The sequence below is a fragment of the Stenella coeruleoalba genome (genome assembly GCF_951394435.1).
Source record: "Stenella coeruleoalba genome assembly, chromosome: 13".
NCBI classification, from domain to species: domain Eukaryota; kingdom Metazoa; phylum Chordata; class Mammalia; order Artiodactyla; family Delphinidae; genus Stenella; species Stenella coeruleoalba.
This window is the reverse complement of record NC_137159.1, coordinates 68,432,430-68,454,315: the sequence shown is the minus strand read 5'-3', so window position 1 is coordinate 68,454,315 and position 21,886 is coordinate 68,432,430. Positions and strand designations below refer to the sequence as shown.

The window sequence follows — 21,886 nt, the reverse complement described above, 5'->3', positions numbered from 1 at the left end:
TTGCATTCCTTCTCTCTATCTCTCTGTCTCTTGGGCAGCACTGGTCTAGAATGGTGGGAGAGGAGGGCGAGAGTACTCAGAGAGGAATCAGAATAGCTGGAGGGGGTCTGGAAGTGGATGGCCTTTTCACCGCTGGCCACGAGGATGGAGTAGGTGTTCAGTGATGCCAGTCAGCCACAGGGAGCAGGGGATACAGGGGGCTTCTCATCATCCCCCTTTAATTTATGCTACTTGGGAGTTACGCTCTGATGGCATTTGACCTGTGGCAGGGATAAACTTGTGGCTCTCCTTTGGAAGGAGTGTAGCATGGTAGTCAAATCTATAATAGTCACTTCTTGGAACTGTCCAGATTTGTTTGTTTTTAACCACATGGAACTATTATGAGTTGAGCATTATTTAAAATAAATGATCCCATGGCAGAGGCTCTCACAATTTTATTGTTTGCGTAATGGAATTGGATTTTGACCTGTATGTCAGTGGGAGTACTTAGGATCTTGGTCACAGTAGTTTATACCTCAGTTTTTTAGTTTATTCACTAGAAGTAGTGTGTGTGTGTGTGTGTGTGTGTGTGTGTGTGTGTGCACCTAAATTGCTTTATATCTCCAGACATTTAAAGTAAACATGATAGCTTTTCCAATCTTACTGACTTTTAAAAGGACCTTTATTACTGTTTTTTTTAAAAAAATATAATACAAGCATCAGTAGAAAATTCAAGTTTCCTTTAGCAGCAGGGCCAGTCAAGTGGAAAAGACCTGGTTTTACGGAAACATTATGAAACACAGAGGGAATCCTTTGCCTGCACCTCGCACAGCAGCGTGTGAGGGAGGGCTGGAATGGCGCCGCTTACTTGCATTTGTGAAGCCACTTGTTTGTTCTGAGTCTTGGGTGCCCCATTTTCGATGGTATTTAGTTGTTGGGAGCACCCCTTGCACAATTTCCTCAGCGTGAGGAGAACCTACGAGTCTCTCCAAAGGACCAGCTGAGTCTACTTTTTAAAGCCTTCTCTCCACGTAGTGAAAGGAAAAAGATGAAGAATCTTGTATTTGATGTGTTCTGTAAGAAAGCCCCTCATACTTTTTTAGGACTTTTGGGAAATGTACATATAACTCAACCCTGCCTCCCCCGAAGAGTTTCCTAGTTTTTCAGTTATTTTCAATGAATTTATGCTAACATTAACTTTTTCACTGTAAAAACTGTGGAAATAGTGTTGATTAGATCAGGAGGCACCTAAGCCAAACAGACTTCTTGCTTGGGATTTTGGAGTTAGTTCTGAGAGTGAGCTTGGTCTTGTTGTGGGTAGCTGGTCTGTAACATGTAACTCTAGGACCTTTTTTTTCTCATATTATTTAGTCAAAAGAATCAGAAAGTGGTAAATAGAAAGTAAGACGAAGCACAGAGAGAGCAGAGATAAGAGACAGAGAGAAAATTCTGGGGGCATTAGAGTCCTTTGGACTGAGGCTGGGCTGCTTCTTTTTTTTTTTAACATCTCTATTGGAGTATGATTGCTTTACAATGGTGTGTTAGTTTCTGCTGTATAACAAAGTGAATCAGATGTATGTATACATACATCCCCACATCTCCTCCCTCTTGCTTCTCCCTCCCACCCTCCCTATCCCACCCCTCTAGGTGTGGGCTGCTTTTTTAATCTCAGATTCCCTGAGATACCGCATATCTTTTAAATAAATTCTCTTTTATTTGCTCAAGTTAGTTTGAATTAGAATTCTGTCACCTGAAACTAAGAGTCTTAACTTAGTTACCTCCGCATCCTGTAAATATCTCTCTCCAAACATCACACTGTAATATTTTGTTTGTCTAGTCAAGATAGACAGACTGTATTTTGTTGGTCTTAAGATCTCCATTACCCAGCCTGGGACTTGGCGTGGTAGGTGCTCAATAAATGTTTGTTGAATAAATGAATGAGTGCATGAATTATGAGCATCTCATTATACACACTTTTAATTTTACTTTTCAAATCCCTTAAAATTTCTTTGAGTGGGTAATATGTTCATAGTGTTCAAAAATCAAAGTGTATTAAAAGATATATAGTGAAAAGTCTCCCTCCCGTCATTGCCTTGTGTCCACCCAAATCAAACCACCTTCCTTTGCTTCTCCCACCTCAGATAAGCACTGGTGTAGCTTTTACCTATTGTAGTTTTTCAGAGTTTCTTTATGCACATATAAGCAAATGGTAACATATAGTACATACTTTTTATGCAAATGGTAACATATATACTCTGTTCTGCACCTTACTTTTGACTTAATATAGCTCAGAGATTTTTTTCCATATAAGCGTTCCTTTAAAAAAATAATTGTATATTATTACACTGAATAATTGAACCATAATTTATTTAATTTGAATTCTGTTGTTGGGCATTAAAGTTGTTTTGAATCTTTCGCTGTTACAAGTAAGACTGGAATAAATAATCTTGTACATGTCACTTTGCAGGTGTTCCAGTATGTCTGTAAGATAAATAACTAGAAGTGGAATTGCTGGATCAAAGATTATGTGTGTTTATAATTTTATCACCAGAATGCCCTCATAATGTTTATACCAGTTTATTAACCCAGCAGCAATATATGAGAGTGGTTGTTTCTCCACAGCAGTGCCAATCATAAATCAAACATATTTGCAGGTTTCTGTCAGGTTCCACTTTGCATAATGACTGGGTAGCTCCTATTAGACTAATCCATCCACAGATATAAAGCCATGTGCCTCAGGGCACTGGAGAGTGATCAAAAGCAGCAGATACTAGATGGGGGTTGATACTTAGAAGGGAAAGCAGAGCTTATGGGACAAAATCCAAATGTTTAACATGCGTGAAAGAAAGCAGGAAAATATTTGATTAAATAATGCCCAGATATTTCCAAATACGGTGGAAGACATACATTTACAGATTCAAGAATCTCAGCAAACCCCAACCAAGACAAATGCAAGGAAAAAACAAGGCACATCATAGTCAAAATACTGAAAACCAAACATAAGGAGAAAATTTTAAGTGACCACAGAAAATAACACTTTATATGTAGGTGAAAATTATTTGTGTCACCACTAACTGTTCATCAAAAACAGTGGAGGTGAGAAGACAGTGCAGTGATATCTTTAAAATGCTGATAGATTTCTGCCAATCTGTTTGGTGGAAAATGATGTTCAATTTAGTTTGAATTTGTATATTTTTGATATGAATGAGGTTTAGAATATTTTCATATGTTTAAGAGTCATTTGTATTTCTTTTCTGTTTATCCTTTCCTGTTATTCTCTTGGGCTTTAAATCTCTTTTTCATTAAGAGCATTAGCTCTTTGTGATGGAGTTGAAAATATACCTTCCTCAGTTTGCCAGTTGTCTTTTAACATTGCTGGTGGTGTTTTTTTGCCATCCAGAAAATTTTTATGTTCAGGTAGTCAAGTTTATCTATCTTTTCCTTTGTGGCTTCTGAATTAGAAAGTCATTCTCCACTGCAAGGTTTTATAAAGACATTCATCAATGTTTGCTTCTTTACAGTTTTAGTTTTTACACTGAAATTCTTAATCCACTTGGACTTTTTCCTTATCTATGATGTGAAATATGGATCTAAGTTTTATTTAGTCCTTTATGGCTCCAGTTGTCCCACACTATCAATCACGCACTGAATCTTTTTGGGCTTATTTCTGGACTGACTTCCTGTTCCATTAGTCTGTCTGTTGATTTAACACCAGTACTATGCTGCTGTAATTACTGTGTGTTTATATGATGCTTTGTTATCTGGGGTAACTAGCCTCCTCTCATTGCTTTTCTTCTTCACAGTTTTCCTGGCTGGTATTAATTGTCTATTTTTCCACATGGTCTTTTGACTCGGCTTTTTAAAGTTCCCTCAAGTCATGAGCCCCAAAGCCTGAACAGGCCAGGTCTTCTTGAAAATGCTCTCAGAGCACTCTGCCCTTTCATGGGTAGTATTTTTCACAGGTTGTAATTTATAGGAGTGTTATTTTGGATTAATGTCTGACTCACTCACTAGACCGTAAGCTCCAGGAGGGAGGGCAGGGATCGCGTCTCTTTTACTCACTATGTTTGCAGTGCCTCGTATAGGGCCTGGCAGATTTTAGGCTCTTAATCTACAGTAATGAATGGATGAATAAATTTTAAGTCTTAAGGTTGAGTTCTGACTCTTTATTACTCTCTCAATGACTGCAGGCAGGTTTCTTGACTAAGCCTCAGTTTTCTCATTTCTAAAATAGGTATAAATGAATTATATCTGCTGAACAGGGTTTGGGAATAATTAAATGATATATCTTAGAAAACATTTTTGTGAAGTGTGAGATGTTCTAATCAGACTAACTTTGGCTTTCCTTCTCACATGTGGTAGATAATTATGTGTTTAACAAGGAGCACCCTCCAGATTTAGGCTATTGGTTGTCAGAGTCTATTTAAAGAATCATCCCTACCAGGCTGTCCAGCTAAAGTTATAGCCACTGTTGAGTATTTCTTAGCTTTTAGCTACCTAAGCAGTAAGAGCAGTCAGTTTCAGATGACAGCTTGTTTGTTGACAGCGAACAGTCTCTAAGAAAGGAAATAAAATTTCCCTTTGCAGAGCAACCTGGGTTTGGAATCCATTCTGCACAAGATGTCTACCTGTCACTTCTGAAAGGAGAAGAGAACTATGCCACAGCTGCTATTACCAGAAGAAAAGCTGAGACTTAATAAATTGCCAAAACTCCATGTTGTTATTTTAAGTTACTTGCCAAGGTACTACAACTTGAAAAAGGAACGATGCACTTATTTATTGCTAATGCTGGGAAAATTGCCATTAAGGCAGTTGGCAGAACGGCTGACATTTTAACAGTCATAGGTCAGACAATCTTCCGCGTCTATCCAAGAGAAGATTTGACCAAGGATTGATAAAAAGAAAATCAAACGATTATGTTGACTTGGCTACATCTAAATGTCTCATTTTCGGCTTACAGGAAAGATTGCTATGGAAGCAATCTTTGACGTTGCAACAGAGTGGCAGTAAATTGCTTGAATAACTGTTGAAACTTCAAATATAAAAACAAAGGAAGGGTCACTGTCTGAGGGAGAACTCCAGGAGGATTTTTCACTTGTGTTTTGCTCCTCATATGATGTTTATGGCTCAAAATTTACATTAAGACGTGTTTTAAATCACCATTTACTCAGTTTCACAAAAAAAGATTAGCTTATAGGTCACAAGGAAAATCAGTGGCAGAACTGAAAACTGAATTCTACAACGTTAGTCTCCAACATTTCCAACGCTGTTAGAAACAAGTACTAAGTTTTCTTTATTCTCTTAAAGGCCAAATAAAGAATGTATAGTAGGCTTGAAAGTTGGAGATGATAAAGCACTTTTTATGGTTTCCAGTAGACCAAATTCTTTTCACACTTAAGTTTCTTTTATTTTGAATTTAGTTGTGTAAATCAGCCCATTACTGATAAACACAAATTAATATTAGTCCTGAGATCAGCATTTCTCTTATTACAAATTTAGCTGTATAAATCAGTCTTTTGCCAATAAACATAAATTTATATTAGTTCTAGGATCAACATTTTGAGAAGGGATAAAGTAGGGATTGTCTGAGCATTTTTAAAAGAATGTTGGTCTAAAATAGCCAGTAGAATAAAAATACATTGTACAAACTAAAATAGGGCAAAAGAGCTACAGTGCAGTGCATGGACTAAAATAACTAGCAGTTCAAATGAGTCCAAGTGCTAAATATGTAATTATCTTTCCGACTACCTTATATGTACAAGAGCTGTTTTAATTTTTTAAATCTCACATTTCACTCCTTTTATTGTTGTTTTCAAAAATACACATTTTTTTGTGTATTTTTCACATCTTTGCTCAATTGTTACCTTGTCAGACTCCTCCGTGAAGGAGATAAATCCCTACCATTTGAGACTTTGAGCAAAGGAGGAGCATAATCTGATGAGTGTGTTGAAAAGACCTCTTGGCCTGTGGTGATGGGAATCAACTGCAAGTGAGCAAGGGCAGAAGCAGTTAGGGGTAGTTGCAGTCATCCAGGCTGGAGATAATAATGGCTCAGATCAGGTGGTTGTGGAGGGGCTGAGAAGTGGCTGGACTGAGGATAGAAATTGACAGTGGAGTCAGTAGGATTTGCTGCCATTTGGAATGTGGAAGCACGAGGAAGATAGGAATCAAGGATGACGCTGAAGTTTGTGGCCTGAGAGACAGAAAGAATGAAATTGCCATTCACTGAAATGAGGAATAAATATCAAAGGAAAAGCACAAAATCAGGATTTTGGTTTTCATCGTGGTAGTTGGATAAATGAAACCCAAATTAGGAAGAGGTCTGGGATGGAGATAAAATAGTTGGGAATCATCAGCATATAAATGGTATTTCAAGTCAAGAACCTGGATGAGCTCACCTGGGGGAGTGTAGATAAAGAAAAGAGGTCTTGGGGTTAAGCGCTGTACACTACAGCGTTTAGAGGTTGGGGAGACCAGAGGGAGGGCCCGTGGAGAGGCAGAGAAGAGCCAAGAGAGACTGGGATCCTGGAAGTCAAGTAAAGAATGTTCCAGGAAAAAAGTGATCAGCTATGTCGGAATGCGGCTGATAGAACAGTAATAAGATGAGGACTGAGAAATGACCATTGGATTTGGCAATGGTGTGGTCATTGGTGACCTTGATGAGCTGTTTTGGTAGAGAGGTGTGGAGGAAAGGCTGACTGGGAGAGGGTTCTGGAGAGAATAATAAAAGAGGAAATGTAGACCTTGAATATAGACTAATTCTTTACAGGAGATTATTTTGTAAAGTAGAACAGAGAAATGAGATGGGACCTGAAGAGGGATATGAAGTCAAGAAAGACCTTTTTAATGATGTTTGCGTGCTGATGGGAGTGAGTGGGTAAACAGGAAAACATAGAGAATATAGGAGAAGGAATGGAGGCAGTTGTTGGGAACGTGTATTCTTTTGTGAGTGTTCCTCCCTCTATAGTACTGTATGCAGCACTAAAGGAAGACGTTTCTGTTCTTGTTCCCAAACTCCTGCTGAGCTAGATGCTCCTCTTTAAGTTCCCATATAACTCTGTTGCTCCTATACTTAACCCTTTCAAAGTATGACTTCTTGTACTTAGGGCCAAAGAATCACACTTCACAGGATATGTTAGTCCTCTAGGAGCTTAACATTACACTAAAACCACATCTTTCTAGCAATTTTGGACTATAACAGAAGGTAAGAATTTTATTAGGATCTTTCACAAACCTCCTCCCGTCCACGATGAGGAGCTGTTTATAGATCCTTAAGTAGCTCGTAACTCTTCTCTCAAGTGTTGAGTTGCAGGTAGCCTGCACGATTGGGGTTCCGTACTGTGTCAAGAATGATTCTGAGGTTTCTGGTCTGAGAGACTGAAAGAATGGAATTACCATTTACTGAAATGAGGAACAAATATCAAAGGAAGAGCACAGCTGCTCAGCTCTGAGGAGTATCGCTGTTTCTCACCGTTGGCATTCCTGGCCACCCAGTGACTGCTGGGACCTCAGCTTTGATTCTGTCCATTTGGTTCTCTCTTTTCTGCCTTTTCTGGCATGGGGTTAGGCTTGTGGTGATGAAGAAGTGCTCTGTCCTTAGCCAGAGGTTGATGTAAGTTAAAAGATGTTGTAAGCAGTAAAACAACACACAACTATGCAGATTATATTTATCATTTTAATCTTTTGAGCTCAAGGTTTATATTTCTGTTTGCATTTTCAAGGTTTTAGGTCAGAGTTTTAAAACTAGGGCCAGGACCTTGAAGCCAGTTGCTTGGGTGTTTGTAGAAAGGGGTGGTGGCTCTTGTGGAATCTTCTGTAAGAGGTGTGCCTGCCTCATTATGCGCGTTCATCCACCCATCCATAAAAACTGTTTGTAAATGCCTGCTATGTTTAAAGATGCGTTAGGGAGTTTAGGGTGCTCATTTTTTTAAGGGGGGTAGACAGTGGAGATTCAGGGAGCTGTCTAGTGGTCATAATATGAAAAAGGTGGAGACCCACTCTTTAGAGTAGCTCTAGATCATCTCCAGAGTTCTTTATTCAAACAGAATTTCATAATGAAACCCAAGATGTCAAAATCCCAAGCTGCACTGCAGGCTTGCTGTCAGAGAGGCTGGAAGACCCAGGACCCCACCAGCTCAGCACCCCTCTTTGTTGCCTTTGCAGAGGTTTCTTAGAACCCCTAGGTGTCTGCATAGCCCAGTTGGAAAAACCCCTCCTCTAGACTATGCCAAAGTTTTTAAAAAAAATGTGATTCCTTAGCCTTTCCCATCATAAAAAAGAAAAAAATATTATTATGATTTCCCATCGTCATAAATTGAGAGGGAAACTTTTTTCTTTTACATGAGTTTTCTCTCTTAGAAAAAAATAGAAGCTATTTTCTAAGCTTAGTTAAATGTTTTAAATCACCAAACCTCTGCACGTCTTTCCTATAGAGACTAGTTCATGGAAAGAATTACTGAAAAATTTTAGTTGATGATAATGATATTAGCAGATTGTCAAGTGATTAGAGTCTTTTTTGGGGTACCCACTAATGTACTGCTTCATATGCGTGGGTCAAAGTTTGACCTTTGTTTTTACTTCCAGACATACTATAAAGGATGGTGATTTATGTCATTAGCTTATGGGTTATAAATATTAGTGAAGTGGTCCGAATGCTTTAGTAAAGTCAGATGAATCGAATGGGCAGGTCTGTGCCTATTGTTTGGATTAAAAAAAAATCACACATTCATATATTCTTTTCATCCTTTTAAAAAACAAAAAGGTAATACTACTGCATTATAATTCTATTGCACATTTAAAATGCAGATTTAAAAAATTCTAATTGTGCTTTTTAGTAACTAATAATTTAATAGTGCTTTTTGATCCTCCCCTACTTTTTCAACCTTCTTTTCTTGCTTGATGTTAGGAAACCCAAATTGAAGATACCTGCAGTTCAAACAGGTTGAACTTGTGGCCTTGGCTATAATTGTCACTTCACAATCTGTTTTTTATTTTAATCTTATTATTAAACCTTTTTGTTCCCTGCAGACTGGTGAATTTTCAGCTCGTTTCCTTTTGAAGTTGCCAGTGGATTTCAGCAATATTCCCACATACCTGCTCAAGGTAAAAGTATATGATTATCAGTGTGAGAATGTAAATGAGCTTTTTAAGTCATTATTTAACTCTGAATATTTGCATGGTTTGCCAGCATTTTGTTCAGATGATGAATTCTATTAAAAAATATATTACCTGAAGCTCCACTGAGTTACTGTTACCTAAAAGCTAAAATAGTAGCCCTAAAAATCATTTCAAAATGGATTTTTCCTTATAAGACAAAATTAGTAAAAGCAAATTAAACATTGGAACAAAACCTGCCTTTGGTTAATAATCTTTTGGGGATGAAAGACTCTCTTAGAAATTATCTTAACATGCATTCTGTCTTTAAGTAGGATTGCATATTAACTGTGCTGTGCTAAAGGATGTTTCATTTTCTTTATTTATGTCGCAGTTGATCCCGGGCACCTTGAAAGTTGGACTGTCCTGGAGAGACCTAGAATTGAGTTAGGCCAGTGTATATGGCATTCTTTAAGATATGATGCAGGCGACTTGTGGCTTGGGTGCAGCTACTTTGGGAAGGGGTCTGCAAAATGCTTTGTAGAGGAAATCCAGATCCACACTAGCTGTGGTTAGTGTGAAAAAAGCCTAAATGGACCAGGGAACCAGCAAGTTCTGAACAGGAAGCCTTAAGACAAAGGCCTAAGTTTATCATAGATGTAGATTTGGGTCGTGATTTAAGGTATCGCCTCAGCCATCTTCAGCCTATGGTGATATAGCTTTGCTCTAATGTAAGAAAAATTTCTGCCTTCCAAATTTGATGTTGTTCAGAGAGTTAATGGTATTTATTACAGTGTAGTGAGAAGACAAAAATCCTTGTGCAAGTGTTCCTGCATATTATAGTAGTCATAAATAACATTAGATCTTAATCTTGATAATGACTGGAAATACAGTATAGTCTGGAATATAAACTATAGACCATAGGAAAGATTAGGGAACACTTTATTTTTTTTTTATACATTCTATCCAAGGGACTTATTAGTTTCTTTTCCCCTAAGTAGAACATGGGATTTTTGTGCCTCATTAAACTTTCATTTTTAGTTTCTAGTTGACTGTTTTCCCACTGTGTATCCAAGAGTTGTGACCTGTGATTACCAAGCATAATTAATTTGGTTTTAGCAATTACTTTGCTCTATTAGAATAGCAAGCAGTCTCTTTGGAAACTCTCAGATCACAGACTCATTGACCTCTATATGTCCAGGTAAAACTCTATTTCTGCTCATTTAAAACAAAATTCAGTAGTATATTAGAGTATATTATTCATATAATCACTTTAATCCATAATTTACAGTTATAGTTCCTTTGTTTTGATCTGTTGGGCCTTTTCAGTTTGAATGGTTGTCCTGTTTGTTTGAACTTAGTGTTGTCTCTGCTCATGTTCTTGAAGGTCAAAGGAAAAAACATACTTCTTGGATCATAATCTATGTATTTTTTCCTCTTCAAAACCAAATTTCCGTATTTTCTATTCTAAGACTTCTAACTTGATTTCTATTCTAACTTCTAACTGTTTTGCCCTAACTTTCCTTGCCAGTCAGATAGGAAAAAGGTGGAACCTATTTGACAGAATTGGGAACCTCTTTGGCAGAATTGGAAAGCATTTTTCCCTTCCCAAAGTACAATGAAGTGATTTTTCTACTATAGATTAAATGCCTACCTTGCAGCACTAATGTCTTTCTGGATCTTTAGTTCCTGCAGAGAGTAAAAAATACAACAAGGATAAAAAAAGAGAAACTCTTATATAACACAAAACAACGGCAAAAAAATACCTACCTGCACACCAGAAGTAATCCAGAATACCTACTGAGAGTTTTAAGATCTAAGTTCCTAAAGTTGTTGTATCATAATCTTGGGACATTTGGCTATATGCTTAAAACTAAGTTTGCATTAGGAACTGTTCTACATGTTATTTGCATTTGGATGCTCCTGATCTAATTACCTGCCTGCTGTCTGATAGTCTAAGTCCAAAAGTAACTTCCTCAAATTCCTAGGGTTAGGATACTCTTCACAACATCAATGTAGTTTTGCCTCACCATCTCAAAGAAATGAAAGGTAAAGTAGAACTTTTAAATATTGAAATATCATGGAGTTTGACTACATATCCTACCAATTTGCTACCGTGAAATTTTATCACCCTATGATGAAGCCATCATTCACTCATAAGTTTATATTTCCAAGTGTACATGTTTTATCCACTAATGAAATTTTTTGATGTCAGAATGAAAAAGCCATTAAGTATTCAGTGATATGATTTTGCTTTATACTATACTCCAAGCATATATGGTTCTTTTTTTTTTTTTTTTTTGGCTGCGTTGGGTCTTTGTTGCTGTGTGTGGGCTTTCTCTAGTTGTGGTGAGCGGGGACTGCTCTTCATTGTGGTGCAGGGCCTTCTCGTTTCGGTGGCTTCTCTTGTTACAGAGCACGGGCTCTAGACGTGCTGGCTTCAATAGTTGTGGCACGCGGGCTCACTAGTTGTGGCTCGCGGGCTCTAGAGCACAGGCTCAGTAGTTGTGGCACACGGGCTTAGTTGCTCCGCAGCATGTGGGATCTTCCCGGACCAGGGCTCGAACCCGTGTCCCCTGCATTGGCGGGCAAATTCTTAACCACTGTGCCACCACGGAAGTCCACGTATATGGTTGTTACATGGGATAGAATGAATTTATTCTGAAAATGAGTCCTGACTTTAGTGTCTGAGTTTTATTTTTAGTTGTGGTAAGTCAAAGGGTTAGATAAATCATTTACATAAAAACACAGTCAGTAAAAAAAAACAAACAAAAAACTTCTGTATTAATTAGGATTCTTTATTTCTGGGTGATAGGACTCCAGCACAAACTAGTATAAATGAAATGGGAAATGTGGTACAAATCCTCTGCTTCCATAGTCCATGTAGCAGGAAATAAATTACAGGTAGGCATAGACTGACTTTCCCATGTCTGTCCTACTTGGGCCCAGGGGTGCACCCCTGAACTTCTCAACTGAAGAGAATACGCTCCATCCATGTTGTTGCAAATGGCAAAATTTCATTTTTTTTTATGACTGAGTAATTTTCCATTGTATATAAGTACATCTTATTTATCCATTCATCTGTTGATGGACATTTAGGTTGCTTCCATATCTTGGATATTATAAATAGTGCTGCTATGAACATGGGGGTGCATGTATCTTTTCGAACTAGTGTTTTTGTTTTCTTTGTGTAAATACCCAGGAGTGGAATTGCTGGATCATGTGGTAGTTCTATTTTTAGTTTTCTGAGGCACCTCCATACTGTTTTCCACAGTGGCTGCACCAATTTACATTCCCACCAACAGTGTACCAGGGTTTCCTTTTCTCTGCAGTTTTGCCAACATTTGTTGTTTGTGACCTTTTTTTTTTTTTTTGAGGTACGCGGGCCTCTCACTGTTGTGGCCTCTCCCGTTGCGGAGCAACAGGCTCCGGACGCGCAGGCTCAGCAGCCATGGCTCACGGGCCCAGCCGCTCCACGGCATGTGGGATCTTCCCAGACCGGGGCACGAACCCGTGTCCCCTGCATCGGCAGGCGGACTCTCAACCACTGCGCCACCAGGGAAGCCCCGTGACCTTTTTTGATGATAGCCATTCTGACAGGTGTGAGGTGATATCTCATTGTGGTTTTGATTTGCATTTCTCTGATGATTATTGATGTTGAACATATTTTCACGTGCCTGTTGGCCAAAGGTATGTTTTGTTTTGTTTTGTTTTTTGGAAAATGTTTATTTTAATTCTGCCCATTTTTAAATCGGTTGTTTATTTATTTATTATTTTATTTTTTAAAAAAAAATTTTCATTGAAGTATAGTTGATTTACAATATTATATGTACAACAAAGTGATTCAGTTATACATACGTATATTCTTCTTCAGATTCTTTTCCATTGTAGGTTATTACAAGATACTGAATATAGTTTCCTGTACTATACAGTAGGTCCTTATTGTTTATTTTATGTATAGTAGTGTGTATCTGTTAATCCCAAACTGCTAATTTATTTCTGCCCCCCTCCCCCATTCCCCTTTGGTAACTATAAGTTTGTTTTCTATGTCTGTGAGTCTATATCTCTTTTGTAAATAAGTTCATTTTTATCATTTTTTTTTAGATTCCACATATAAGTGATATCATATGATATTTGTCTTTGTCTGACTTACTTCATTTAGTATGATAATCTCTAGGTCCATCCATGTTGCTGCAGATGGCATTATTTCATTCTTTTTTATGGCTGAGTAATTTCGAATTAGAGTTTTCAGCTTTTCCAGATATATGCCCCACAGTGGGATTGCTGAATCATATGGTAACTCTACTTTTAATTTTTTAAGGGACCTCCATAATGTTCTCCATAGTGGCTGTACCAATTTACATTCCCACCAACAGTGTAGGCAGGTTCTTTTTTCTCCACACTCTCTCCAGCATTTATTTTTTGTAGACTTTTTGATGATGGCCATTCTGACTGGTGTGAGGTGATACCTCATTGTAGTTTTGATTTATTTCTCTAATAATTAGCAATTTTGAGCATCTTTTCATGTGCCTATTGGCCATCTGTATGTCTTCTTTGGAGAAATGTCTATTTAGGTCTTCTGCCCACTTTTTGATTGGGTTGTTTGTTTTTTTGATATTGAGCTGTATGAGCTGTTTGTATATTTTGGATAGTAACCCCTTATTGGTCATAACATTTGCAAATATTTTCTCCCATTTGGTAGGTTGCCTTTTCATTTTGTCGATGATTTCCTTTGCTGTGCAAAAGCTTTTAAGTTTAATTAGGTCCTGTTTGTTTATTTTTCCTTTTGTTTTCTCTGCCTTAGGAGACAGATCTGAAAAATATTGCTGTGATTTATGTAAAAGAGTGTTCTGCCTATGTTTCCTTCTAGGAGTTTTATGGTTTCAGAACTTACATTCAGGTCTTTAACTCATTTTGAGCTTATTTTTGTATATGGTATGAGAAAATATTCATATTTCATTCTTTTACATGTAGCTGTCCAGTTTTCCCAGCACTGCTTATTGAAGAGATTGTCTTTTCTCCATTGTATATTCTTGCCTCCTTTGTCATAGATTATTTGACCATAGGTGTGTGGGTTTATCTCTGGGCTCTCTATTCTGTTCCATTGATCTATGTGTCTGTTTTTGTGCCAGTACCATACTGTTTTGATTACAGTAGCTCTGTGGCATAGTCTGAAGTCAGGGCATGTGATACCTCCAGCTTTGTTCTTCTTTCTCAAAATTCTTTTGGCTATTAGGGGTCTTTTGTGTTTCCATATGAATTTTAGAATTATTTGTTCTACTTCAGTGAAAAAATGCCATTGATATTTTGATAGGGTTTGTATTGAATCTGTAGCTTGCCTTGTGTTTTGTGCTCATTTTAACAATATTAATTCTTCCAATCTGTGAACATGTTATATCTTTCCATCTGTTGTGTCATCTTCAGTTCCTTTCATCAGTGTCTTATAGTTTTCTGAATACAGGTCTTTTACTTCCTTAGGTAAGTTTATACCTAGCTATTTTATTTTATTTTTTTGGAGGTGATTATAAATGGGATTGTTTCCTTAATTTCTCTTTCTAATAGTTCTTTGTTAATGTATAGAGATGCAACAGATTTCTGTATATGAGTTTTGTATCCTGCAACTTTACTGGATTTATTGATGAGCTCTAGTAGTTTTTTGGTGGCATCTTTAGGATTTTCTATGTATAGTATCATGTCATCTGCAAACAGTGACAGTTTTACTTCTTCCTTTCCAACTTGGATTCCTTTTATTTCTTTTTCTTGTCTGATTGCTATGGCTGGGACTTCCAGTACTATGTTGAATAAAAGTGATGAGAGTGGGGCACTATCATTCTTTCATATAGTAGGGGAAAATAGGTAATAGCATGACTGTTGAAAACGTGTGTGTATGACAGTCACAAAATGTGACTTGTCATCAAAGATTGAGTTTTAGTAAATTTGCAGTTTTAAAATTCCTCAGTCTCCTCACCTTTCCTTAGGAACCGGGGAGGATTTTGCATTCTCTGCAGCCAGAAGAAGAGAATTAGACTGATTAATCTCCCTGGATTTTTTTTTTTAACGAATTCTTGCATTGTTCTTTATTATTTGAAAGTCCATTTATTTTTACATATTTGCTAGGAAGGAAACTGATATCTTCCCCCAAATATTCTCTTTTTTAAAATATAGCAAGCTTGTTAGAGTGATATGTATTGATTATAGTTGTTTCTCAGCAAGCATAAGGTAGCAAACATTAAAAAGCCCTCTGATCCTGATAAATGAATATAAATTCAAAGACTATTCATTACAAAATTTTTTCTCTAAACCACACATTTTAAAAGATGCTTCAGAATTTGATACCTTTTAAAGGCAAGAATATACAATGGAGAAAAGACAGTCTCTTCAATAAATGGTGCTGGGAAAACTGGACAGCTACATGTAAAAGAATGAAATTAGAACACTCCCTAACACCATACACAAAAATAAGCTCAAAATGGATTAAAGACCTAAATGTAAGGCCAGACACTATAAAATTCTTAGAGGAAAACATAGGCAGAACACTCTATGACATAAATCACAGCAAGATCCTTTTTGACCCACCTCCTAGAAAAATGGAAATAAAAACAAAAATAAACAAATGGGACCTAATGAAACTTAAAAGCTTTTGCACAGCAAAGGAAACCATAAACAAGATGGAAAGACAGCCCTCAGAATGGGAGAAAATATTTGCAAACGAAGCAACTGACAAAGGATTAATCTCCAAAATTTACAAGCAACTCATGCAGCTCAATATCAAAAAAACAAACAACCCAGTCCAAAAATGGGCAGAAGACCTAAATAGACATTTCTCCAAAGAAGATATACAGACTGCCAACAAACACATGAAAGGATGCTCAACATCACTAATCATTAGAGAAATACAAATCAAAACTGCAATGAGGTATCACCTCACACCAGTCAGAATGGCCATCATCAAAAAATCTACAAACAATAAATGCTGGAGAGGGTGTGGAGAAAAGGGAACCCTCTTGCACTGTTGGTGGGAATGTAATTTGATACAGCCACTATGGAGAACATTATGGAGGTTCCTTAAAAAACTAAAAATAGCACTACCATACGACCCAGCAATCCCACTACTGAACATGTACCCTGAGAAAACGATAATTCAAAAGGAGTCATGTACCACAATGTTCACTGCAGAACTATTTGCAATAGCCAGTACATAGAAGCAACCTAAGTGTCCATCAACAGATGAATGGATAAAGAAGATGTGGCACAATGCAATATTACTCAGCCATAAAAAGAAACGAAATTGAGTTATTTGTAGTGAGGTGGATGGACCTAGAGTCTGTCATACAGAGTGAAGTAAGTCAGAAAGAGAAGAACAAATACCATATGCTAACACGTATATATGGAATCTAAAAAAAAATGGTTCTGAAGAACCTAAGGGCAGGACAGGAATAAAGACACAGACGAAGAGAATGGACTTGAGGACACGGGGAGTGGAAAGGGCAAGCTGGGACGAAGTGAGAGAGTGGCATGGACATATGTACACTACCAGCTGTAAAATAGATAGCTAGTGGGAAGCAGCTGCGTAGCACCGGGAGATCAGCTCGGTGCTTTGTGACCACCTAGAGGGGTGGGATAGGGAGGGAGGGTGGGAGGGAGACACAAGGGGGAGGAGATATGGGGATATATATATATATATATATCTGATTCACTTTGTTATAAAGCAGAAACTAACACACCATTGTAAAGCAATTATACTCCAATAAAGTTGTTAAAAAGAGAAAGACAGGAATTTGATACCTTTTAGTTTAGGGAATTTTTTGGATCCAATAAAGTCACACTTAATAAGCAGCTTTTAGAAATAAAGACTGCTTTAACTCAGTCTTGTGAAATCTGGTTTTAAACAAAACAGTTGTCTGGTGCTTGAAAGACCATAAAGAATTCACAGGAAACCCTCATCTTATCTAATCAAATAGGAGTAGGCATACTTTTATAAAAGTAGGAATATGTACCTGGAAGAACGTGCCATAAAAGTAGAGTGCTTTTAATTCCAGTAATAATTCTACTTTATCATTGCTAAAATGGAGCCAAAATCTGCATTTGAGGCTTAATCACAAGATAGTAAAGTTTTAGGCTTGTAGGTCATGTGGTCTCCATCACAGCTACTTAACTTTGCTGTCACAGCATGAAAGCAGCTACGGACAATATCTAAATCAATGGTTGTGTCTGAATCCCAGTAAAACTTTATTTAAAAAAATAGACATTGGACTGGCTTTGGACTGCAGGCAATTGTTTGCTGGTCCCTTTCCTAAATTATGGGATGGAGGGTGGGGGAAATTCTTCACAAAGGCACCTGGGGCATCACAGAAAGATGAGAAAAAGGATTTGGTTCAGTGAGTTTAAGTGGATTTTAATACCGTGGTCTCTTCGTTTTTATTTTACGCGCACCTTCAGCTTGGTTGAAGTCTCCCTCCCTCTTTTCTTCGCTCCTCTCTTCCTTTCCTTCCTTGTTTTCTTCCTTCCTTTATTCCATCTTCTCCCTTATTTTTAAATAATCTGTTAGCAGCATACAGTTTACTAAATTTTCTTCCAAGTCTTAGTTTCCCTAACTGTTAAAATGTGGTTAGGCTATAGCACAACACATTGGATTGTTGGGAATATCAATGAGATGATGAATATTATGGTCCTTAATACATTTCTGAGCTTGGAGTAAATGCAGAATAGAAATGGTTTTGATTTTATTTAGTCATTAATTTATATTCCAAAGTATTGAATTTATTGTGGTCTAGGAAGAAAGTAAGCATTTCATTGAAATTAAGATAGAGTTATGTTTACTACTTCTTTTTTCTTCTGTCCTGTTTTTCCCCCATCTAGAATTCAAAACCCAAATTTTCACTTGCCCCAAATTTTCAGATATAATTTATGGTAATTCTGACAGTAGTATTTTTCCCTACTGAAAATGAAGAATAGTCACAGGCAGCTTCTGTGAGCTTCCTCCTTTCAGTTTTCTTTTATTGTTTTCTTTTGCTTTTATTTTTTTATGGTGTACTTGTGTTTTTACCTTCTAAATTATAATTTTAGAATGGAGCTGTGTCTCAAATCACTATCAGTTGACCTGCTTTGCTACCCTGTCCCCATATATCTTGATAGTTCTTCAAGTGCAGTGTATTCTGTTACATACAATGCTTTAGTAACATGGATTAGTTCACACACAATTGATAAATAGTGGAAGTATGTCAGTATAAGGCAGAAGTTGCCATGGTTTAGTTAATAGTTTGACCACTGAATAACCGCAGCTGAATGCAAGTACACTAATGCAGATGAACTAACAAGCTGTGGAGGGTTTTTGTATGGCATACAATGTCCATTCACTCCATTCCTTTCACGTGGCTCAGTTTTGCTGTACACTCTGTATTTAAGTATTTGTCGCATGGTTTCTCCCCATCTTTGTGGAAAAGAAACAAACACAAGGCAATAAGCCAGAGCTTTCCCTCTCTGGCATCATTACATTTTGTCCAAAACCTGCTTCTCCGCTGTAACTTCTAATGATGATGTCCCTCTACTCTTTCCCATAACTCAGCAGTTTCAACCTTTCCTTGTAGCCCCTTTCATTGTTATCTTCAGCTTTTTCAAAGTCCTATATTTAGTATAATAATTCTTTGTTTATTACGAATATAGCATGTCATTTTAAGTATATTAGAGTTTTATTGGATTTACTTTGGTTTTTGTTAATGCTGTGGTTTCGAAGTTGTACAAGTGACTAACTGTAAAGTAAGGTCTAGCCTTGCCATATTTTTCTCATAAGCCTCTTACTCTTAATGTATAGTTTACTAAAATGCAATGTTTTAAAGGAATGCATTTTCACATTACAGCAAAAACAATTGTATTCAAACAACCAGAGATTCTGTTCTTTTATAGGCTAGGCAGCTTTAGTCCTTTATACTTACATGTCATAAGATTTTAAAACCTTCTCTGTCCTCATACTTCTCTTCAGGAGGTATTCCAGATTGCCAGCATCTCTCTTAAACTGTGGTGTCCAGAAATAAGCACAAAATTTCAGATAGGATTGATCAGTCAGTGTTCATTAGAACTTTGAACTTCACCATTTATTGAGTATTTATTGAGTTTGTAAAAAAACCCAGACTTCCTTGTTTTTCTAATCCTGTTTTATGCAGCTGGTTTTTTAAGGCAAAGTATAGACTAATCCCTTCATACTGTCCTTTTGAATTTACCCTTTTTGTTCAGCCTGTTTATGGGGGAGGTATTGCCGCCTATAATTCAGAAAGGGAAGTATGGCTTGGAACCAAGTAGCACAGTGAGGGTAACAGGAATTATGGGCTGTGATCATTACAGGTTTACCATTTTTTATTCGGAGCTGTTTTCTCAATGGTGACATTTCCTCTCCCCACATCATAAGGTTACCACCTGGCACATGACAGGGCTAGTGTCAGTTTATCAGTGTCATCTGTTACCATTAATCCATTTTCATCAATCAGCGGACCTACAATTCAAATAAAAGTAAAATCTGGTTTGGGGCATAAGATGATTGCATAGTCAATAGTAATGCAAGTCATAATAATTTCAGTACCATAAGAGAAGTACAAAGTTCTTTAATGGGTTGGTGAGAGATTACATCTAGTTAGAAAAGACCTTTATAAAGGAGGTGACATTTGAAATGGGCCTGAAAGACTCGTACTGATAGAGAGAAGCTAGGGACGATATGAGCTTGGTTTTAGGTGGCAATGAAAGAACATTTGGAGAACAGCAGAAATGTCTAGTTTGCCTAAATCACAGAACATGTATACAGACTAGTGAGAGATAAGAAAAGAAAGGCATTTTAAAGATATAATGATACAGACAGAGCCTTAAATATTCAACTAGGGAGTTTAGAGATTGTTTTGAGTAATTGCTTTGAGTAGTACTATGATTGGGATTGTATTTAGGAAGAGAAGTCTGCCAGGAGACATATATAAAATGATTGGAGAGAAGGAAGAGGGAAATGAGGCTGATAGTCAGGGTTCAAGGGATGTAAAACTGAATATTAAGGCTCTAGGTGACCACATTTCAGACTTGCTGAAGTTTTCATACCTGTTAGCTGACGTGCTTACTCACCTAACTCAATGATCAACCTGAGAAAATGAGAGAGAGGAAAGGGTGCAGTCAGAACGTTCTAGTCAGTGCTACCCAGAGTGTATGTTTTGGTTCATGGTGAGATAAGTACAGAATTGATAGTCTTTAGAAACATTTAAAGCAATTTGACAGAATAATCATGTCTGTTGACTGTAATGATAAAAATATTGGGTTTGCATTTTGATGTTTAAAATTTTTTTCTTTTTATAAGAACGAATTTTTAGTGTATTTTATGAAGCCGTCAATCTGTGAAGGATTAGGAAATGCAGACATCCCTTGGTGTCCATACATTTGTTCTCTACATCTGTGTCTCAATTTCTGCCCTGCAAACCGGTTCATCTGTACCATTTTCTAGGTTCCACATATATGCGTTAATATACGATATTTGTTTTTCTCTTTTTGACTTACTTCACTCTGTATGACACTCTCTAGATCCATCCAGGTCTCAACAAATGACTCAGTTTCGTTCCTTTTGATGGCTGAGTAATATTCCATTTTATATATGTACCACATCTTCTTTATCCATTCAACTGTCGATGGGCATTTAGACTGCTTCCATGACCTGGTTATTGTAAATAGTGCTGCAATGAACACTGGGGTGCATGTGTCTTTTTGAATTATGCTTTTCTGTGGGTATATGCCCAGTAGTGGGATGCTGGGTCATATGGTAATTCTATTTTTAGTTTTTTAAGGAACCTCCATAATGTTCTCCATAGTGGCTGTATCAATTTCCATTCCCACCAACAGTGCAAGAGGGTTCCCTTTTCTCCATACCCTCTCCAGCATTTGTTGTTCATAGATTTGCTGATGATGCCCATTCTAACTGGTGTGAGGTGATACCTCATTGTAGTTTTGATTTGCATTTCTCTAATAATTAGTGATGTTGAGCAGCTTTTCATGTGTTTGCTGGCAGTCTGTATATCTTCTTTGGAGAAATGTCTATTTAGGTCTTCTGCCCACTTCTTGATTGGATTGTTTGTTTTTTTGATATTGAGCTGCATGAGCTGTTTATATATTTTGGAGATTAATCCTTTGTCTGTTGATTCATTTGCAAATATTTTCTCCCATTCTGAGGGTTGCCTTTTTGTCTTGTTTATGGTTTCCTTTGCTATGCAAAAGCTTTTAAGTTTCATTAGGTCCCATTTGTTTATTTTTGTTTTTATTTCCATTACTCTAGGAGGTGGATCAAAAAATACTTTGCTATGATTTATGTCAAAGAGTGTTTTCCCCATGTTTTCCTCTAACAGTTTTATGGTGTCCAGTCTTATATTTAGGTCTCTAATCCTTTTTGAGTTTATTTTTGTGTATGGTGTTAGGGAGTGTTCTAATTTCATTCTTTTACATGTAGCTGTCCAGTTTTCCCAGCACCACTTATTGAAGAGACTGTCTTTTCTTCATTGTATATCCTTGCCTCCTTTGTCATAGATTAGCTCACCATAAGTGCGTGGGTTTATCTCTGGGCTTTCTATCCTGTTCCATTAATCTATATTTCTTTTTTTTGTGCCAGTACCATATTGTCTTGATTACTGTAGCTTTGTAATATAGTCTGAAGTCAGGGAGTCTGATTCCCCCAGCTCCGCTTTTTTCCCTCAAGACTGCTTTGGCTATTCAGGGTCTTTTGTGTCTCGATACAGATTTTAAGATTTTTTGTTCTAGTTTTGCAAAAAATGCCATTGGTAATTTGATAGGGATTGCATTG

General features: G+C 37.2%; 1 protein-coding gene across 9 annotated transcripts in view; it reads left to right on the top strand.

Annotated features, from left to right (window-relative positions):
- Positions 1-21,886, top strand: part of BABAM2 (BRISC and BRCA1 A complex member 2) — a 491,572-nt gene that overhangs the window by 196,563 nt on the left and 273,123 nt on the right. For all 9 annotated transcript variants that reach the window (XM_079940869.1, XM_079940870.1, XM_079940873.1 and 6 more), the window contains one exon: positions 9,007-9,081. In XM_079940869.1, the coding sequence (XP_079796995.1) occupies positions 9,007-9,081 (75 nt within the window). The remainder of the gene's footprint in view (positions 1-9,006; positions 9,082-21,886) is intronic.